Source organism: Arachis ipaensis, chromosome B09 (genome assembly GCF_000816755.2).
Source record: "Arachis ipaensis cultivar K30076 chromosome B09, Araip1.1, whole genome shotgun sequence".
NCBI lineage: Eukaryota > Viridiplantae > Streptophyta > Magnoliopsida > Fabales > Fabaceae > Arachis > Arachis ipaensis.
In genome coordinates this window covers 25881284-25903264 of record NC_029793.2, presented here as the reverse complement: position 1 = coordinate 25903264, position 21981 = coordinate 25881284, and the positions used below count along the sequence as shown (strand labels likewise).

General features: G+C 33.8%; 1 protein-coding gene and 1 long non-coding RNA gene across 3 annotated transcripts in view; both read right to left on the bottom strand.

The window, feature by feature from the left end:
- The window catches only part of LOC110266532, a 13869-nt gene extending 1161 nt beyond the window's left edge, over positions 1-12708 (bottom strand). Inside the window, exons 1-2 of the long non-coding RNA XR_002353943.1 lie at positions 12493-12708; positions 10497-10501 (exon numbers count right to left, since the gene is read on the bottom strand). This is a non-coding gene — a long non-coding RNA (uncharacterized LOC110266532). The remainder of the gene's footprint in view (positions 1-10496; positions 10502-12492) is intronic.
- Positions 774-1823, bottom strand: LOC107619727. Of its 2 annotated transcripts, none has more exons than XR_001615760.2 (2): positions 1554-1823; positions 774-1451 (listed from the first exon to the last, which is right to left on the bottom strand). XR_001615760.2 is itself a non-coding variant. In XM_016322022.2 (2 exons), exon 2 carries the CDS (start codon positions 1431-1433, stop codon positions 1086-1088), a length of 348 nt encoding a protein of 115 aa, XP_016177508.1. In that variant the 5' UTR covers positions 1434-1454; positions 1554-1753; the 3' UTR covers positions 774-1085. The 2 variants fall into 2 exon arrangements, 1 of the variants encoding a protein (XP_016177508.1); XM_016322022.2 differs by having other exon boundaries at positions 774-1454; positions 1554-1753.

The window sequence follows — 21981 nt, the reverse complement described above, 5'->3', positions numbered from 1 at the left end:
AATTGATCAAGATGTTAATTATAAAATTATATATTGAGTTCGAATAATTTGTTATTTTACGAGAAAGGAATCGGCTCAAATATAAATAAAGGAAATAATAATGAAAATCATGAGAAATTAAAAGCTACGTACAAAATTATTTATGCAAATGAAAACGATGGAGGAGAAGCCCGCAATATAAACAAAGAGAAATATTTTTCAATCTTTACTTAGTTAATATTAATTAATTTTAGAGTTTAATATTTATATTATAAAAAATAATTACAAAATATTTTTTATAAAAAATGACTAAAATACTATTATTATTGTTGTTGTTGTTGTTGTTACATAAAATTTTGAGAATCCTAAATTTTAACCTTTTTTTTTCCTGTGCCAGATTAGGATTTATGATTCTCAAAATTAAAAGATATATATAATAAGAATATTTTAGTTATTTTTTATAAAAAAGCTGGAACCTCGAAATACTTCACATCCGAAATTAAGAGGGTTTTCAAGCTGTCATCACATTCCCCTTCCCCACTCTCACTTTTTAATCACAAATTTAACGACGTCGCGTTTACACTGCTTCTTCGTAACTCGTACACCTAACAAATTTAGTTACTATGTATAGTTACCATCCTACACACCTTGGGATTCTAAGTTTGTTTCTAATCTCTCATATTGCGCATGAATTCCTGCTTCACAATTTGACCCCTTTTTGTTTGCTTTCCATGTTCCTGCCTTGCTAATCTCGTTTCACTAACATTTGGAAGGAAATTAAACTAATCTGGAAATATTAAACTAAGTAATTTAATATTAGTAGTAGTCTTGTATTTGTATACATTTTCCTAAGCTACATGGCAACAACAACGAGGACCAATTTAGTTCTACACAATTACACACATCAATTTCTATTGCTAACGCCAACAGGGAAAAAGACAAGAACAGGGAGCAGTTATTAAACATTATAACGTATGAGGTTACGTCTCTACTAATAAATAAATTGAAAAAAAAAAGGTGAATAATTGAGAAACAGGTAGTGTTTGAATCTTATGAGTTATGATGGTGGCTAAATCCACTTAACCATGTGAGTTCCATGTAGACGTTTACCAGAGACACGAGGAAGTTTGAGTTGCGTTATGGTGGTGGCAGTGGGCGGCGTTGAAGAGGCGGGAAAAGCGGCTCCGGCGATAATAGAAAGCGCGTTTGAGCCTAGAGAAGATGAGCAGCCTCAACCTCCGAGCAGACCTTAACCGTAACCAAACGACTTTCTTGACTCTGAACAAAGAGCCTTTGATTCTATCCACTAGACTCTTCTTTCGGCAGAACTGGTAGCTTCTCAGGAACACCTGTCTCTTCTCAATCATGGTGTAGCTCTGCTCCGGGTAGTAGTAGTTGTATCCAATGGATGACTCACTTCTGAACAGTGGATTCTTCACACTCACACCCTCCATGATTATTATTCGATCTCGCTACTATGAACAAACGAAAAAGATACATATATATATATATATTAGAAAAGAAAGAACGTGGTGTGTGTAGTGTGCAAGTGCAACAGTAGAAATTCAACGCACCTGGTTTTGTGTTTGCTTTGTTTGTTATGCGTTCCGATTTAGCTTGCAACTGTTGAAGGTAAAGTCTAATTAGACAACTCATTCGTTGGTGTGCTCCTTTTTTTTCTTCTTTACCTTCTTCCCTCAATGACTTGGGGTGTCTGTTGCCTGTTGCCTGTTGCCACTTGCCACTTGCATTATTATTTGAAGCACTTTAACACGTGGACAGCCTGATAAGCCGTTGTTCTTTTAGACGGAGGGTCACGTGCCTTTTGTGTTCTTCATATATTTGACCACAATTTGTATAAACAGAGGTTTAAACATCTGACAACACATACAATCAATAATAACAAATATTCTCTCTCTTTATACTTAATACTTCTCTCTCTTTATATACGTTACTACATATATTAGTAATATATATATATGAATTATTTCTATTATATTGAGATATTAATTGTAGTGAATATTAATATTATATTTATTTATTTATATTTTTTATTTTTATTTATTTATTTATTTATTTATTTTACAATACGTTATAAGTACGAGACTCTAATCAAAATTTAAGAAGACTCGGGTAATAAATTTTCATTATGTCAGAACTCTCTCATCTTAGATTTAATGCTTTTGATATATCTAAAAATAACTACTTATCATAGATACTAGATGTCTAGATGCTAAATCTATCTTGATTTAATAAATCTTGGAGATACCATGATATATCTGTGGAAAAGATTTACATCACGAATGAAATTATGTGGGAAAAAGATAACTGATAATGACATGTTAAAAAAAATTTTTCGACCTTCCATGTCTCGAATGTGCTCCTATAGCAACAGTATCGAGAAAAAGAATTTAAAAAATATTCTAAGCTAATTTCTTGCCTTCTTGTTGCTGAACGTAACAATGAGTTGCTTTTAAAAAATCATGAAGCGCGTCCAACTGGCGCCGCCCTATTTCCTGAAGTAAATACGGTAAATCATTACCGTATAAGAGGTAAATGGCAAAGTTTTGGTAATAAAAAAAATTATGGAATGAAGAAAAATTATATTCACAAGAAAGGATCTCACCAGAAGTGGGATCAAGAAAGAAATAATGAACAAAATAAATCAACAGAGGATAAATGTTTTCGTTGTGGTGGAAAGGGCCATTGGTCGCGTACCTGTCGTATCCCAAGGCACCTAGTCGATCTTTATCAAGCATCTTTGAAAAAGGATGATAAAGGAAATGAGACGAATTTTGTTTCAAAATATGTTACTGAAAATTACACTACTCATTATAAAGTATCTGATTTCTTTGAGGATTCTGAAGAAAATATTAGCCATTTGATCAATGATGGAATAGTTTAATATATGGGTTTGTTAAGTACTCATATAAATAAATAATATAAGAAACTTCTTGTTAAGTTTTATTTTGAATTTCAAGTATGATGTATATAAATAATGTTTAATAAAATATTTATGTTTATGAATTTTAAAATTACTAAATGTGCTAAGTTCTAAAATAATAATAATAAAATTTTTAGTATATGATATTGGAGATACCATGATATATCTGTGGAAAAGATTTACATCACGAATGAAATTATGTGGGAAAAAGATAACTGATAATGACATGTTAAAAAAAATTTTTCGACCTTCCATGTCTCGAATGTGCTCCTATAGCAACAGTATCGAGAAAAAGAATTTAAAAAATATTCTAAGCTAATTTCTTGCCTTCTTGTTGCTGAACGTAACAATGAGTTGCTTTTAAAAAATCATGAAGCGCGTCCAACTGGCGCCGCCCTATTTCCTGAAGTAAATACGGTAAATCATTACCGTATAAGAGGTAAATGGCAAAGTTTTGGTAATAAAAAAAATTATGGAATGAAGAAAAATTATATTCACAAGAAAGGATCTCACCAGAAGTGGGATCAAGAAAGAAATAATGAACAAAATAAATCAACAGAGGATAAATGTTTTCGTTGTGGTGGAAAGGGCCATTGGTCGCGTACCTGTCGTATCCCAAGGCACCTAGTCGATCTTTATCAAGCATCTTTGAAAAAGGATGATAAAGGAAATGAGACGAATTTTGTTTCAAAATATGTTACTGAAAATTACACTACTCATTATAAAGTATCTGATTTCTTTGAGGATTCTGAAGAAAATATTAGCCATTTGATCAATGATGGAATAGTTTAATATATGGGTTTGTTAAGTACTCATATAAATAAATAATATAAGAAACTTCTTGTTAAGTTTTATTTTGAATTTCAAGTATGATGTATATAAATAATGTTTAATAAAATATTTATGTTTATGAATTTTAAAATTACTAAAGGTGCCATGTTCTAAAATAATAATAACAAAATTTTTAGTATATGATACTATGTACAGTACTTTTTAGAAAAACAATCAAGAAAATAATTTTACTGTGCATATATTTTTACTCATTTTATTATTATTATTTGTCTTTGAAGAAAATGATAATGATATATAATGAAGAAGTTTGCCTTGCGGATAGTGCAGGTTCGCATACCATTCTCAAAAGTAATATATATTTTACTCATCTTGTGCCAAAAGAAGAATATGTTAATACTATTATTGTCTCAAACAATGTGATAGAAGGTTCCGAAAGAACTATAATTTTATTTTCCAGAGGAACAAAATTCATAGTAAATAATGCACTATTATTTACTAAGTCTCTAAGAAACTTGTTAAGTTTTAAAGATATTCCTCGAAATGGATATCATATTGAAACAATGAATGGGGAAAATTATGAGTACTTCTATATCACACTCATGATTGAAATAAAAAGATTATATTAGAAAAGTTACCCTCACTTTTGTTTGAGTTATATTATACTAAAATTAGTATAATTGAATCACATGCCAGTGTAAACCCGAAGTTTACTAGCCCAAATGAATTTATAATTTGGCATGATCGATTGGGTCATCCGAGAACAACCATGATGTGGAGAATTATTGAAAACTCCTATGGACATTCACTAAAGAACCAGAAGATTTTTAAATCTAGTGAATTCTGTTGTGCTGCATGTTCTCAAGGAAAGCTAATTTTAAGGCCATCACCAGTAAAGATTAGGTTTGAGTCCTCTGAATTCTTGGAAAGGATTCAAGCGATATATGTGGACCTATTCATCCATCATGTGGATCTTTTAGATATTTTATGATCTTAATAGACGCATCTTCGAAATGGTCACATGTGTGCTTATTGTCTTCTCGCAACCTGACGTTTGCGAGATTACTTGCTCAAATTATTCGATTAAAAGCACATTTTCCAAAAAATCCAATCAAAATAATTCGTCTTGATAATGCTGGTGAATTTACTTCCCAATCCTTTAATGCTTATTGTATGGCTAACGGAATAAGCGTTGAACATCCAGTAGCTCATGTTCACACACAAAATAGGTTAGCAGAATCACTTATTAAATGCCTCCAATTAATTGCTAGACCCTTACTTATGAGAACAAATCTCCCAATCTTGACTTGGGGCATGCTATTTTACCTATCGCAGCACTTATTCGTTTGAGGTCAACAAGTTACCATCAGTTCTTTCTTATGCAATTAGCTTTTGGCCAGCAGCCAAATATTTTCCATTTAAGAATATTTGGGTGTGCGATATATGTTTTCATTACACCACCTTCTCGTACCAAAATAGGACCCCAAATAAATTGGGGATATATGTTGGATATAATTCTCCATCTATAGTAAGGTATCTTGAAATACAAACTGGAAATGTGTTTAAAGCTCGATTTGCAGACTGTCATTTTGATGAATCAAAATTTTTAACATTAGGGGGAGAGAACAAGCTTCTTGAAAGGAACTTAATTGGAATACATCATCCTTGATGCATTTAGATTCTCGATCAGGGCAATGTGAATTAGAAGTTTAAAAGATTATACATTTGCAAAGAATAGCAAATGTGATGATATTATCTAAGATTCTGAATGCATGATATGAACAGTGCATATTTCAATTTGAATCAAAGGATGTTGATGTATGAGGAACAAGAATTTAGAGAACTATTATGAATTCTCTGAAGAAAATAAAAGCTTAATCCTCGAAGCAAAAGAAACAACAAAAGAAGAATAAAAGCAAGGTCCAAGGCTATGAGCATCAATGACTAGGGAGGTCAGACATGATTAAAAGCTCAAAGAGTTATTTCCCTAGTCATATGTTTGTGGTGTAAATGTGCCAAGTAATCCTTGAGACAGAGCACTAAGAGTCGAGATCAAGTGCATTTAACAGAGTATTCCAAAGGCTTTGAGCACCACTGTCTGGGAGCAACTGAAAGAAAAATTAGAACCAAAAGAGAGTTTCCCAGTCAAGTGTTTGTGGTGTTTTTGTGTCAAGTGCAACTTGAGACAAAACATTTAAAGTCACGGCTAGGCTCAAGGTGAAAAGCATCAAAGAAAAGAGAATGAAATAAAATTTACTGTGTTCAAGGATTAAGCCAAAGTATAAAGGCCAGGGAATTCATAATATCATCCGGAATCTAATTCCAAATGACAGTGACATTCCTTTGATTCGAAGGATAGTGAGATGCCAAAACTATTCAGAATTGCAGTATATAAACTCCACTCTAAGAAGACACAGGAGCTTAATTGAACACTCACTTCTCATGCAAATTCACATCCTGAGCCTATATTAATTTTGGTTGCTTGAGGACAAGTAAGAATTCAAGTTTGATGTTGTGATGCGTGAGCATCTTTTCTATCTTTTCCTAGTGAATTTGCATTCGAATTGTTAAGTTTAATCAAGATTTAAATATATTTTAGCTACTATGGATGCTACTTTGAGTTGTGTGCAATTCTGTTTATTTCAAGTAGCATTTGGTTGGATTTAATGGAGTTTTCGCAGAAAAAGAGAAGAAAGTGAATGATGCTGTCAACTCTGACCTCCTTGCACTTCAATGGGAATAACTTGAGTTACAAAGATCCAATTGACGCGGTTCTAGTGGTATTGAAAATCTAACTTTCAGAGCTTTCCAACGATATATAATAGTCTACACTTTCTATAAATGACACACGGCCATGGTGGCACCTAACTTAGGATTTCCTAAGTTAGGCACCAGGATGAAGGAATGCACATAATCAAGCTGCCAATGCAGCGCCTAACTTGGGATTATCCAAGTTAGGCGCCAGCTCAAGAGAAAGGAGTGGTCCCCGCGTCTATAATGATGATGGCAACGAAGATTTTATTAATTTTGATTAAAAATTTATTTTATTTACAAATAGGAAGAGATATTATTTAGTTTTAGAAAATATATTTTACATTAATTAGGATTAGATATAAAAAGGGAAAAGAATCAGCCCTTCGGGCTCTTCGCTATTCTCTCTTACCTCATTCCGTACTTTATAGTTTTATAGAATCCTTGTTTTCTCTCGAACCATGAGCAACTAAACCTCCACTGTTAAGGTTAGGAGCTCTGTTTATTCTATAAATTAATACTATTATTCTATAAATTAATACTATTACTGTTCTATTTTAATTCATGTATTGATTTCAATTTCAAGAATTGTTTTCATTCTTTATCTTATGAATCTGGGTGAAACGGAAGTATGACCCTTGTTCTAATTGATTTCTTGTAAAACTTGGAAAAGCTCTTTGCTTGAACAACAGCTTGAAAGTAATTTCTCCTAAATTTCTAATTATCTGGATTTAACGGGATACGTGACATATAATTCTCTTATATTTGACTAATTAGGATTTCTGTGGTATATAAACTAGAATTAAACTTAACCCTCTAATTGGAATCAAGTGACCAAAGAATTGGCGGTTGATGAAGGTTAGAGGAGACTAAAAAGGTCTAAGGAACTAGGGTTTAGTCACATATAGTTTGTCATGAATTGAATCTTGCATGATTAAAAAAGTTGGTAGGAAAAGTTAATCCGAAAAATAAATATCTCTGAAACCTTAACTGTTTTCTTCTGTATATTTCACATTCCATTTACTGGTTACTTTTTGATTTCTAAATTTACTGTTTTAATGCAATTGAGACCCAAATACTATTTTCTGTCTGTCTAACTAAGTAAATCACGCAATCATTGTGGCTTAGTCCATCAATCCTCGTGGGATCGACCCTCATTCACTTGAGGTACTACTTGGTACGACCCGGTGCACTTGCCGATTAGTTTATGGGTTATAAATTCCTCACTAGTAGGCCTGTCGGTTCCAAAGACAAAAATTCTCAAAAAAGAAAAGAGGTAAATACTATTCTTATTGAAAAAGATAAAGACATAGTAAAGACACCTGCAATTGTCCAAAATTCTGATATAGTTTTGACGCTAGAAGACGTTTAGGTACCTGAAAATTGTGAAAATGATGAGATCTCGATAAATTATGTCTTTACAAGAGAAAAATGGGATCGAAATAAGACAATTGTCAATGAAATATTTACATATAATGTGGCATTAAATATCATGCATGAAAGTAAGGATCTTGAGCCAAGAATAGTCGAAGAATGTCGACAAAGGAATGATTGGCCAAAATGGAAAGAAGCTATGAAGGCTAAGTTAGACTCACTTGCAAAACGTGAAGTCTTTGGGCCTATAGTCCGTACACCAGAAGATGTAAAACTTGTTGATACAGATGGGTATTTATGAGAAAACAAAATCAGAAAACTGAAGTTGTATGCTACAAAGCTTGACTTGTGGCACAAGGTTTTTCACAAAGGCCTGGTATAAATTATGAAGAAATATATTTTCCTGTAGTGCATGCAATAATATTGCATTATTTGGTCAGTTTATCCGCATACCATAAACTACATATGCATTTAATAGATGTGGTAACAACCTACTTATACGGATCATTAGATCGTGATATCTATATGAAAGTTCCTGAAGGATTAAAGATATCTAGATCATCCAATGAATGTTCACAAGGGTTATACTCAACCAAATTGCAATGATCTTTATATGATCTAAAGTAATCTAGACGAATGTGGTATAATTGTCTTACTGAGTATCTGGCCAAAAATGGATTTAAGAATGATGATATCTGCCCATGTGTTTTCATAAGAAAATCTGCATCTAGATTCATTATAATTGCTGTGTATGTTGATGATTTAAATATCATTGGAACCCCTGAATAGATTCCAACAATTATAAAAGCTATAAAAGAAGAGTTTGAGATGAAAAATCTTGGAAAGACTAAAATTTGTCTCAGTATGCAAATCGAGCATACAAAAAATGGGATCTTTATTCATCAAACAACATACACAGAAAAGATCTTGAATGGATTTTATATGGATAAGCCACATCCATTAAGTACCCCAATGATTGTAAGGTCTCTAAATGTGGAAAATGATCAATTCCATCCTAAAGAAGAAAATGAAGATATCCTTAGTCCTAAAGTACCATATCTCAATGCCATTGGAGCATTAATGTACCTTGTTAATAATACTCGACTTGACATATCATTTGCGGTGAATTTACTAGCAAGATATAGTTCATCTCTAACCAGAAGACATTGGAATGGAATCAAACAAATTTTTGGATATATTCATGGAACAGTTGATATGGGTTTGCTTTATCCATATGAATCAAAGTCACAATTAGTTGGCTATGCAGATGCTGGATACTTGTTTGATCCACACAAAGGGAGATCTCAAACAGGATACCTGTTCACATATGGTGGTACAGCTATATCATGGAAGTCTACGAAACAGACGATTGCAGCAATATCCTCTAATCATGCAGAAATACTAGCGATACATGAAGCTAGTCGCGAGTGTTTTTAAATCAGGAGTTTAATCCAATATATTATGTCATCATGTGGACTAATTGATCATAATATAGCTCCAACTGTTCTACTTGAAGATAACACAGCATGCATTGCTCAACTTAAGGGTGGATACATCAAAGGTGATAGAACAAAGCATATTTCTCCCAAATTCTTCTTCACTCATGATCTTCAAAACCAAGGAATAATTGATGTCCAACAGATCCGCTCAAGCGTTAATATGGCAGACTTATTCACAAAGTCACTTCCAAAATCCTCCTTTGAAAGATTGATACATCAGATTGGGATGCGCCGATTTCGAGATATAAAATAATGTCGGCAAAAGGGGAAGACTGTACTCTTTTTTCTTGGTAATGTTTTTCTCCCCATTGGGTTTTTCTTGACAAGGTTTTTAACGAGGCATTTCCCATCATAAAGGATATTACACTCTTTTTTCTTCACTAAAATTTTGTTCCATTGGGTTTTTCTTTAGTAAGGTTTTAATAAGGCATAATCTTAAATGGTCATCCAAGGAGGAGTGTTGTGATAAGGATGAGAGATGAGTTGGATGCCCATTAATACTTGATCGGCTCAGTTTCTCGATGAAAGAGACTTTAGTTTCTGATTAATGAACTTTGAGAAAGCAAGGCTTAGTGCATGTATAAATAGAGATTTAAGCCTCTGACAATAGACACAATAATAACAAAGCACTCTTCTCTTTTTTTTACATGCTACGATAATATATAAACAATTTTCTCTCTCTTTTATATAAACGTTACTACATATATTAGTAATATATATATGAATCACTTATATTATATTGAGATATTAATTATGATAAACATTAATACTAGATTTATTTATTTACATATCTTTATTTTATATTTATTTTCTCTTCCTTATTTATTTATTTATTTATTTTACAACACAGCCAACTACATTTAACTATAAAAAAAATTAATTTCAAATAGCACCTAAAAATTACCTTAATTTCAATCTCTTTCTCATTCACAATTAAGAAAATAATCACTTTTACTCTCTCAATAGCCACAACTGTTGAGGACACACTACTTGCGCCGCTGCACGTGCTGCCGGCCGACCTTCTGCCACCGTCGTTGCAACTCAGTCGCAACACCCACTTGTTTGGAAGCAGAAGAAGGATGTGGACATGACACCGTGACGCTGCTGCAAATCAGGGACTAAGACTGACCATCGTGTGACCCGACATATCCATCCTCCACGCCACCTACTACCACAAATCATCTACCTGAAGCCACCCATCGTCGCAGATCATCCACCGCGAAGGTGCGATGCTGCACTCAGTCAAAAGCAGAAGAAGGTTGCATATCACCCCTACCGAGGAGACCGCCACACGTCCGCTGCTGTTGCCGCACCCAAGGTCTCGTGATGAAACGATGAGAAAGAAAAGCAACTCTTCTTTTCGGTTTTGGACGATTCTTTTTACTAATTTTGGATTTTTTTTTATGTTTTGGATGTTTCTTTTTTTTAGGTTTTGAATGACTTTTTTAATAGTTTTAGATGTTTCTAGTGTTTGAATGTTCTTTTCTCAATTTTTTATATTTCGTTTTGCTATGTTTTGAAATTTTTTAAATGATTTTGAATATCTCGTTTTTGTTAGGTTTTAGATGTTTCTTTTTATTACGTTTCGGATGTTTCTTTTTACTAGGGATTTTTAAAATAAATTTTGAAAAATAATTTTACAATGATTTTGGATGTTTATTATAAATTTATTATTTAGTTTTACATTTTTTTGGATATTGAATTTTTTTCATTTAGGTTTTGGATATTTAAATGATAATTTGAATTGACGTTTCCTCTAAAAATATTTTAAAAAGATTTTGGATATCTCATGTTTACTAGGTTTTGGATGTTTCATTTTGTTACGTTTCAGATGTTTTATTATTTCTTTTTATTAGAAAATTTAAAATGATTTTCGAATTTTAAAATAAAATTGACTATACCGAACCGTTCATTTGCAATCCAACCCAATTATGCTCCAAAAAGTCATTCGCGTTATGGATAGGTCTAGATTGTATAACTCACTCTAATTTCCATTTATATATTCTCTTATTTTTTGATTCCAAAAGTGAACGCAATATACACCAAACTGATTGTACACTTGATAGACAGATGGAGTATTGATTAAGATGGACAGATGGAGTATTGATTAAGGATGGCTATGACTTTTGAGTTTTGAAACGTATGGGTCAAGACAAGCACCCCATAACCTCTTCCTTCTTAATTCTTTGGGTGTAAACATTCACTTCGATCTCCAACTTTTATTTTGAGAGACAACGTAATATTTGAGAATTTAAAAATTTTAAATTGGTCTCTATCTTTATAAATTTTGGGACAACATAATCTTTCCATCGAGTTCAACACTACAAGAAATTATTGGAATAGTGACCGATTTAACAACCGATTTGGGTGGTCACTAAAACCATGATCGCTAATTAAAAAATAGTGACCAACTTCGGTCACTAAAAATTAGCGACCGATTTGTTAACAAGGCCACCAAACCCTCACTAAAGAGTATCAGTCGCTAACAAAATCGATCTCTGAGTAAATCGATCACTAAATAGCCGCCAACTTTTCAGTCGCTAAATCGGTCGTTAATTTGCGACCAGTGTTTCGGTCTCCAATTCGCGACCGTTATTTCGATTGCTAAATCAGTCGCTAATTTGTGACCAACATTTCAGTCTCTAATTTGATCGCTAAGTGTGGACCTGTATTTTAGCAACCAACATTTCAGTCGCTAAATCGATTGCTAGTTAACAACTAAGCATTTTAATGACTAAATTTTCATAGCTGATCCTAATTTTTTAATTATCATTTTTACTAAATTTTTATATTTAGGCCATCAAAAATAAATTCAAATTGATACTACACAAATTACAATTATTTGAATCAAATAAAATCAGATTAAAAAATAAAATAAAATTAATATAATTCATTTTAAATACTTAGAGCTTTTTTTTTTTTTGAAAGCTTCCTGGCAAAATAAATAAATATACATGTAACTCTACATCTGGTAAATGTTATTTTATCTCCAAGGTCGAATCACTTGTATGATCTAAAAATACACATTAGTTAGGACATTATTTTACAAATAAATCTTTGTATGATCCTCCATGCATCAATGATAGATATGCGGAATACGGATAAGATACCCGATAGATATTATTTCTGTAACAATTTCTAGTTATATTCTAGGACAATATTATAGGTTTCTTCCTCTTGACCGAATCTGTAACCTTCATTAGCAGATTCATTTTCTGTGGTTTCCCTAATTAAACTAGAAGTTACCAAGGAACCGTGCATTGCACTGAATAGGGAGCCGCCGAATACACCAGCTACGCCTAACATATGAAATGGATGCATAAGAATATTATGTTCAGCCTGAAATACAATCATAAAATTGAAGGTACCAGAAACCTTATCACTACCATCAGGATCCTGTGAATGGAAGACGACTGGGCGGCACCGCTCATATTCATTCATCAGACTTGAATTCTGGAAGTGGTTCATCAGTGTAGCTTTTTCTTGAATTCGTGCATATGCCAGAAAAGCAACTTTTTCACTATTAAACTTTTTCCATTTTTTTCATTAAATGTCTGCAAAATCAAACACATTACTTATAATCAAACACATTAGTTACAATAAAAAATATGCACAAATTAACATCAAGATGAAAAATTCACTGAATAGTTCCTTCAAGCATCATAGAAACGACAATTAGATTATTCCACCAAAATAAGGCACAAGAAAACCTATGAACAAATATATAATTCAAAATTAATCAAATTGATCAAACTTATTAAAACTCGTAAAATGATCAATGGCATCAAGCAAATGTGATCTTATCGAAAACACATTTTCTAGTAGGCGAATACAGTGTACGAGTGAATGCATATGAAATTTCAAATAATGAGTGTTTTCTCGTTAAAGCTGGTACCGGATCTTCAAAAAAATGAAAAAAAATTACAACTTTAACATTGACATAAGCATTGTAGAAATTAATTAATCGATAAAAATAACCAAAAGAGGAAGAACATGAAGAAAAAGACATGTTTAAAGTACCCGACACAGTAGCAAACTGAAAGAAAGGGAAATGAAGGAAATGGACAAAGCAGTTATTAAGGCTGAACTCTGAAACTAGTTACGAATGGAAGAAACTGTAACTGTAACTGAAATTAAAATTAGGACAAAACAATAACTCAAATTAGGACAATATCGCCATTTTTCATGACACAAATCAGATTGCAGTTCCTGAATTATATACTGCAGCACATATGCACAAGGAGTTAAAAAACCTTTCGGTGTTCTATCATAGCTAAACCTTGAAAACACCAAAGTATGTAGAAAAAAGAAGAAGATAAGTTTAATTTATTAAAAATATCAAGGTTCCCTTAACCAAAGCTTTAAGATAATAAACAAACATTTTGCAAGGCATTAATTTATCTCTTCATCATCTTCGTCACACAGAAATTCAGGCTAAAAAGCAATGCATTTTTTGTTTTAAAAAAAAATCCTGGCTTAGCTCCTACGAGTTTTCACTTTTCTTTTAATTTTTTCTATTTCCAAAAATAGATAGATGCAGAAAAAGCAACATATACGAATCAGATCAGAGAACGAAAAAATAAAAAATAGAGAACAAAAAAACCTGAGAACAGATCTGATTTGAGAGAAGAGCATTTTTATTTACCACTTTGAAAGAGCCTGAGCTTCTTCCTCCGTGAGCTGGCCTCCATGGAGCACATTGCTTATTCTATTCGAAGGCTACAAACAAATAAATAAAGAACAATGCAAACGACGAAAAGCGATAATTAGAAAAAGAATTTGATAAGTCAAAAAGAAAGAGAGAATAGTGGATGAAAGATGGCAACGAAGGAGACGACAACGCACGCAGAAGACGGATGACAGTTTCTGATCGGAGAAGATGAGAATGGTGTGGGTGAGTCAGGGTTAGTGAGGTTAATTTAGATAATATCTTTTTTTTTAACTTAGCGACCACTTTTGTGACTGATTAGTTTACTAATTTTAAAATTAGCAACCGATTTAGTGACCACAATTTTAGTGACCGAATTAGAAACCAACCACGTTATTCTATTTATCTATGGATCGGTTGCAAAATCGATCGCTAAACTAAAAAATAGCGACCAATTTTGTGACCAAGAGTCCCAAGAACATTCTTTCCTTTGTTTTGGTTGCTAATTCGGTCGCTAAATTAAAACATAGCGACTGATTTTAGCGACCATTTATATTCTAATTGTATAAAACTAGTCGGTCACTAATTCGGTGGCTATTAGTGACTGATTATATTAGTCACTAAAATCAGTCGCTAAATTAACAATTAACAACCGATTTAGCGACTAGTAATTTAGCGACTAAATTAGCGACTAAACAGTTGTTCACCCTATTCCACTATCAGTTGCAAAATCGGTTGCTAAAATAAAAAATAGCGACTGCTTTTGTGACCAACAGTTCCAAAGACATTATTTCTGTTTTGGTTGCTAAATCGGTCGCTAAATAAAAAATAGCAACCGATTTTAGTGATCGATTTTATTTTGGTTGTATTTAAAATTTATCGATCGCTAATTCAGTTGCTATTAGCGACCGAATTTATTGGTCGCTAAAATCGGCCGCTGAATGTAATTTAGCGACCAATATTGATTTGGTCCTGAAAATTCTGTATCGGTCGCTAAATCGGTTGCTATTACCAACCAATTTTTTCGGTCGCTATTCCGGCACTTTTTTGTAGCGCAACGTTAAAAGCTAACAGAAAATGTCTACATAGATATTAAGAGAATGAGGTGCCCAATCTCTTGAGTTAATAACTTTGAATTGAATGGGAACTAATTTGTCCATGCTAGCGTGGCCAAAACAACGTCGTATTCCTTGTGATGAACACATCTCACTTCTAAAAAGGAGAAGAGGATTCATTTTAACCCATTAGTCATTCACAATAATTAATTACCATCAAACTCTAGCACCCATTGGTCTTCTCCCTCTCGAGCTGTTGAAGTTGCGTGGTGTTGGAGGTTTTGCTGACGGTATTGCTGACGATGCTACTGACGGTATTGTTGACGGAAGTTGAGACGGCATTGGTGGTGGGACATAGTTGAGGTAAGTTAGTTATGTTCTTTTTTTATTCATAAAAATCAAATTCTTGAGCTTTTTTGTGGTCCTGAGTCTGTAGGAGTGATCCACTATGAAAGAGACATAAACAACAGGATAGAGAATATTAAAATCAAACATGCATTGTTGATTGTGAACAAGTACATTTAACATTTGAAAAATAAATTTTTTTTTATTGCTATTGCATTCTGAGTTGTAAAAACTAGTTAATTTATTGTATAATGTTTGATAAATATATGTTTTTTACATTTTATAGATGTCTGAATTTCTTGTTGTAACTGTGTTTCACCATAGGGGAAATTTTAAAAGACAGTGATGGATTCCTTATGTATGTACATCGTCAGTAAAAAAGTTTCTATTATTAGACTTGGATTATGTGAATTTTTTTATTTACTTAGTGACATTATTTAAAGAGCTGGGGTGAGGGGTACAAGGAGATGTACTGGTTAGATGTTAGTGTCACTAACATAAAATCTGGGCTTTATGCCATTAAGGGTGATTGTGAGATAAATAAAATGAGGGTTATCAAGATGAAGAATAGAGAGAATGATGAGTTTTATATCTATTTTGAGCATGTTGTAGATGTACCAAAAATGATTAGTGATGGTTATCATGAAAGTCCAATTGAATTAAGTGTGTCATTATCATCATCATCATCATCTGATGATGATGATGATGGATATGAGAGTGTAGAAGGTGAAACATGTAAGTCTCCATTTTCTGCTTTTGATGACAGTAGCAGTGATAAGAGTGTGCCTAGGAGGGAGAAGGCTAAGAAAAAGAAACATAAGACCGGGCCACCCAGGAAGAAAGGTATTAGCCTAGATCCAAAAAAAATTGTTACACCTAGGAAGAAGATCAATAGCCAGAAACCCAAAAAAAAAAAAAGTGTTGTATCAAGGATTGCCAAAAACATTGCTGCAAGGAGGTATCTGGTGTTAAGAGAAATCATATCCTTAGCGATGGTTGGGATGGACAAGGAAGTAATGGGCAAGGAGTTGAGACTGGTTGGAAGGGAAAACAGTGATGGACTGGGTTTACATGAAACAGGCCTAAGTGCCACACCTAATGCAAACAATTATTGACGAAGTGAATTCTGACTTTGACAAGCCTCATGAGTATGAGAGTGAGGCTTTAAATAGTCCAATCTCAAGTGATAATGAAGGAGGAACATACTATGATTCATTTAATGAAGATTGTTGTAATACCCTACCACACAGAGCCTTACGCCTAGGACATAAATCAAAGGTGACAAAGCGCTACGACCTCGAAAAATAAAATACATACATATATAACAAGGATAATATATCTAGGAGCCTTAAAAGAAAGGGGGTACAATCCAAACAAAATCGAAGATGCAATGCTCACGAAAAATGATAAGGCAGAAAGCTTATACAGAAAACCAAAAGATAGATATATATAGAATTCCAATTGCTGAGAATAATCAAGTTATAGACTCAACCTGCAAAACAAAGGCCGGTCAGAATATATATATACAACCCAAAAGATAGATACAACAAATTCAACCTCTAGGAGGGACAAATACACGTTTTATACAACAGTAGAGACTATACATACATACATACATACATACATACATATATATATATATACGCTAAGTACATAATATAAAATCCCCACAAAGTAGATCTTTGCTTCTGAAAGAGTCATCTAACGCGCTTAACGAGGTGCTTCACGTCCTGCATCTGAAAAATAACATGTATGGAAAAATGGTAAAGGTGCCCACATAGATAATATATAAGGTCCCAGGAAAGCCAGATGCATTCTTAAAACTTCGTCACTCAGATTCAAACTTAAATCTTATTCTAAACTAGTAATATCAGTAATCTATCTAAGGGAATTTTGATTCTAATCTAACTCAGCACCTTCTGTCTCACCAAATCTCCTATTCACCAGTAGAACTACCCTCAGTGTCACCTTCGGCAGCATGAAGGATCTCTCAGTTGCAAAGACACACAATTCAGACAAAGAAAACACAAATATGATGCAATTACAGTAAGTAGGCCAAATAGCAGATAAGCATGACTAGTCAATTAGGCAAACCCAAGTATGCATACTCAAACAAATTATACAAATGTACAAGATGCATGTCTGCCCTATGGCCGATGAATCTCATCTGTCGGTTATCCAGCCAAACTCGACATGTTTGATAGCTAACCCTGCACAGTCCTTACGTGCGTGCAACCCCAAGCTAAAAAATCATAATCATTGAATATATATATATATATATATATGTGAAAAAAAAAGAAAAAAGCAAGCAGAAAAAGCCAATAACCCTTTAAACCAAAAGGCAAGGGGAAAATAAAAAGGATCCAAGGCTTTGAGCATCAGTGAATAGGAGGGCCCAAAGGAATAAAAATCCTGGCCTAAGCGGTTCTATATATATCCATGGGGGAGAGCTCATCCGGAAAGGTATAAGTGTTCGGCCACACTTACGATACAGGGTCAAAGGAATGAGATGTAAATAATTTATAATTTCCATCCTAGAGCAAGTGGGGCGAATCACAACCCTTGCTACTACCTAAGAAGCTCAAATTATCATAATCCGGAGCAAATGGGGAGAACCACACCCTTGCATCTACCCAGGGAGCCTCAATACCAACTAACCTAGAGCAAGTGGGCGAAACCACAACCCTTGCGTCTACCCAGGAGGTACGTTCTCATATGTACAGGAGGAACAAAGGATGGGATCCTAATCTCCCACCATCTCGTTGGAGGCAATTTTACAATACTAGGAGGAACAAAGAAGGGGATCCTCACCTTCCACCATCTCCTGGGGTTGCACTTTTAAGAAAGAGTGCTCAGATGAAAAATTATTCCTTTAAAAATCAGTTTTATAATATTAAAAATATATTTATGAAACCCTATCTTCTCTATACTCTGATATGTTCTCGTTAATTAACTCAAAACACTTCGCAAAATCACTTCTGTTAATCAACCTACAACACTCTACAACCCTAAGTCACATGCTCTAAACACAAAATAGAAATGACCTCTTTTATCTTATCAGTACACTCTCGCTCACCCTAAACGCCTAAACATTAACTAGGGAATCTCCATTTAGTAGTTATAGAGGTTTGAAAAACTAGAGGATTGTTCAAACATTCAAAAATATCATTTTCAGCCAAAACAGAGGTTTCGCGTACGTGGACATTCAAAGTTTACATCTTCGCGTACGCGTGACCCTCGTGCGTACGCGAGTCTTGTGGACAGCAGCTAAATCTCGCGTACACATGCACGTTCCTGCGTATGCATGCCTGATGAGCGGATAATTTATACGCTTTTTGGCATTGTTTTTAGTATGTTTTTAGTAGGATCTAGTTACTTTTAGGGATGTTTTTATTAGTTTTTATGTTAAACTCACATTTCTGGACTTTACTATGAGTTTGTGTGTTTTTCTGTGATTTCAGGTATTTTCTGGCTGAAATTGAGGGACTTGAGCAAAAATCAGATTCAGAGGTTGAAGAAGGACTGCTGATGCTGTTGGATTCTGACCTCCCTACACTCAGTGGATTTTCTAGAGCTACAGAACTCAAAATGGCGCGCTTCTAATTGCGTTGGAAAGTAGACATCCAGCGCTTTTCAGTAATATATAATAGTCCATACTTTGGCCGATTTTAGACGACACAAAAGGGCGTTGAACGCCAGTTCTACGCTGCAGTCCGGATTTAAACGCCAGAAACACATCACGAACCAGAGTTGAACGCCAGAAACACGTTACAAACTGGCGTTCAACTCCAAGAATGACCTCTGCATGTGTAAACTTCAAGCTCAGCCCAAGCACACACCAAGTGGACCCTGGAAGTGGATTTATACATCAATTACTTACTTTTGTAAACCCTAGTAACTAGTTTAGTATAAATAGGACTTTTTACTATTGTATTAGACATCTTGGGACGTCTAGTTCTTAGATCATGGGGGCTGGCTATTCGGCCATGCCTGAACCATTATCACTTATGTATTTTTAAACGGTAGAGTTTCTGCACTCCATAGATTAAGGTGTGGAGCTCTACTGTTCCTCATGAATTAATGCAAAGTACTACTGTTTCTCTATTCAATTCAACTTATTCCGCTTCTAAGATATTCATTCGCACTTCAATATAAATGTGATGAACGTGACAATCATCATCATTCCCCTACAAACGCGTGCCTGACAACCACTTCCGTTCCACCTTAGATTGAATGAATATCTCTTGGATCTCTTAATCAGAATCTTCGTGGTATAAGCTAGATTGATGGCGGCATTCATGAGAGTCCGGAAAGTCTAATCCTTGTCTGTGGTATTCCGAGTAGGATTCAAGGATTGAATGACTGTGACGAACTTCAAACTCGCGAGTGCTGGGCGTAGTGACAGACGCAAAAGGAGGGTGAATCCTATTCCAGTATGATCGAGAACCTCCGATGATTAGCCGTGCTGTGACAGAGCATTTGGATCTTTTTCACAAGAGGATGGGATGTAGCCATTGACAACGGTGATGCCCTTACATAAAGCTTGCCATGGAAATGAGTAAGACTGATTGGAGGAAGACAGCGGGAAAGTAGAGATTCAGAAGAACGAAAGCATCTCTATACGCTTATCTGAAATTCTCACCAATGATTTACATAAGTATTTCTATGTGTTCTTGGTGTTCATCTTGACATTCATAGTGTTCTTGCATGCATCACATGTTTTGATCCAAAATTTTCATGCATTCAGTCTTTTTCATGTTTTTCTCTTTCATCATTAAAAATTCAAAAAATCAAAAAAATATCTTTCTCTTTTTCTCTCTTAAAATTTCGAAAATTTGGATTGACTCTTTCAAAAATTTTTAAAATTTAGTTGTTTCTTATGAGTCAAATCAAATTTTCAATTTAAAAATCTTATCTTTTTCAAAATCTTTTTCAAAAATCAAATCTTTTTCATTTTTCTTATTTATTTTCGAAAATATTATCAATAATTAATGTTTTGATTCAAAAATTTCAAGTTTGTTACTTACTTATTAAGAAAGATTCAAACTTTAAGTTTTAGAATCATATCTTGTGACTTCTTGTGAATCAAGTCATTAATTGTGATTTTAAAAATCAAATCTTTTTCAAAACTAATTTCAATCATATCTTTTCAAAAATATCTTTTTATCTTATCTTTTTAATCATATCTTTTTAAAACATATCTTTTTCAAAAATTTGATTTTAAAAATATCTTTTCTAACTTCTTATCTTCTTATCTTTTCAAAATTGATTTTCAAATCTTTTTCAATTAACTAATTGACTTTTTGTTTGTTTTTTATCTTTTTCAAAACTACCTAACTAACTCTCTCTCTCTAATTTTCGAAAATCTCTTCCCTCTTTTTCAAAAATTCTTTTTAATTAACTAATTGTTTCAATTTTTAATTTTAATTTTAATTTTTTCCTAATTTTCGAAAATCACTAACCCTTTTCAAAATTTTATTTTTGAAAATCTTCTTTCTCTCTCATCTCCTTCTATTTATTTATTCATCTACTAACACTTCATCTCACCCAAATTCGAACCCCCTCTTCCATCTGTGTTCGAATTTTCTCTTCTTCCCTTCCTTACATTACATTCTTTTCTTCTTCTACTCACATAGGGGAACCTCTATACCTGGGTAAAAAGGATCCCTATTATTATTATTTTTCTGTTCCCTTCTTTTTCATATGAGCAGGAGCAAGGACAAGAACATTCTTGTTGAAGCAGACCCTGAACCTGAAAGGACTCTGAAGAGGAAACTAAGAGAAGCTAAAATACAACAACCCAGAGATAACCTTACAGAAATTTTCGAACAGGAAGAGGAGATGGTAGCCAAAAATAATAATAATAATGCAAGGAGGATGCTTGGTGACTTTACTGCACCTAATTCCAATTTACATGGAAGAAGCATCTCCATCCCTACCATTGGAGCAAACAATTTTGAGCTGAAACCTCAATTAGTTTCTCTGATGCAGCAAAACTGCAAGTTTCATGGACTTCCATATGAAGATTCTTTTCAGTTCTTAACTGAATTCTTGCAGATCTGTGATACTGTTAAGACTAATGGAGTAGATCCTGAAGTCTACAGGCTCATGCTTTTCCCGTTTGCTGTAAGAGACAGAGCTAAAATATGGTTGGATTCTCAACCTAAAGATAGCCTGAACTCTTGGGATAAGCTGGTCACGGCTTTCTTAGCCAAGTTATTTCCGATCCTGAGAACCCTGCAATAGCAGAGGTGAACTACATGGGTGAACCATATGGAAACACCTATAACCCCTCATGGAGAAATCACCCAAATCTCTCATGGAAGGATCAACAAAAGCCTCAACAAGGCTTTAATAATGGTGGAAGAAACAGGTTTAACAGTAGTAAACCTTTTCCATCATCCACTTAGCAACAAACAGAGAATTCTGAGCAGAATCCATCTAACTTAGCAAACTTAGTCTCTGATCTATCTAAGGCCACTCTGAGTTTCATGAATGAAACAAGGTCCTCCATTAGAAATTTGGAGGCACAAGTGGGCCAGCTGAGTAAGAAGATCACTGAAACCCCTCCTAGTGCTCTCCCAAGCAATACAGAAG

Coding starts and splice junctions, on each gene's coding strand:
- LOC107619727 (XM_016322022.2), bottom strand. CDS start 1,433: ATGGAGGGTGTGAGTGTGAAGAATCCACTGTTCAGAAGTGAGTCATCC.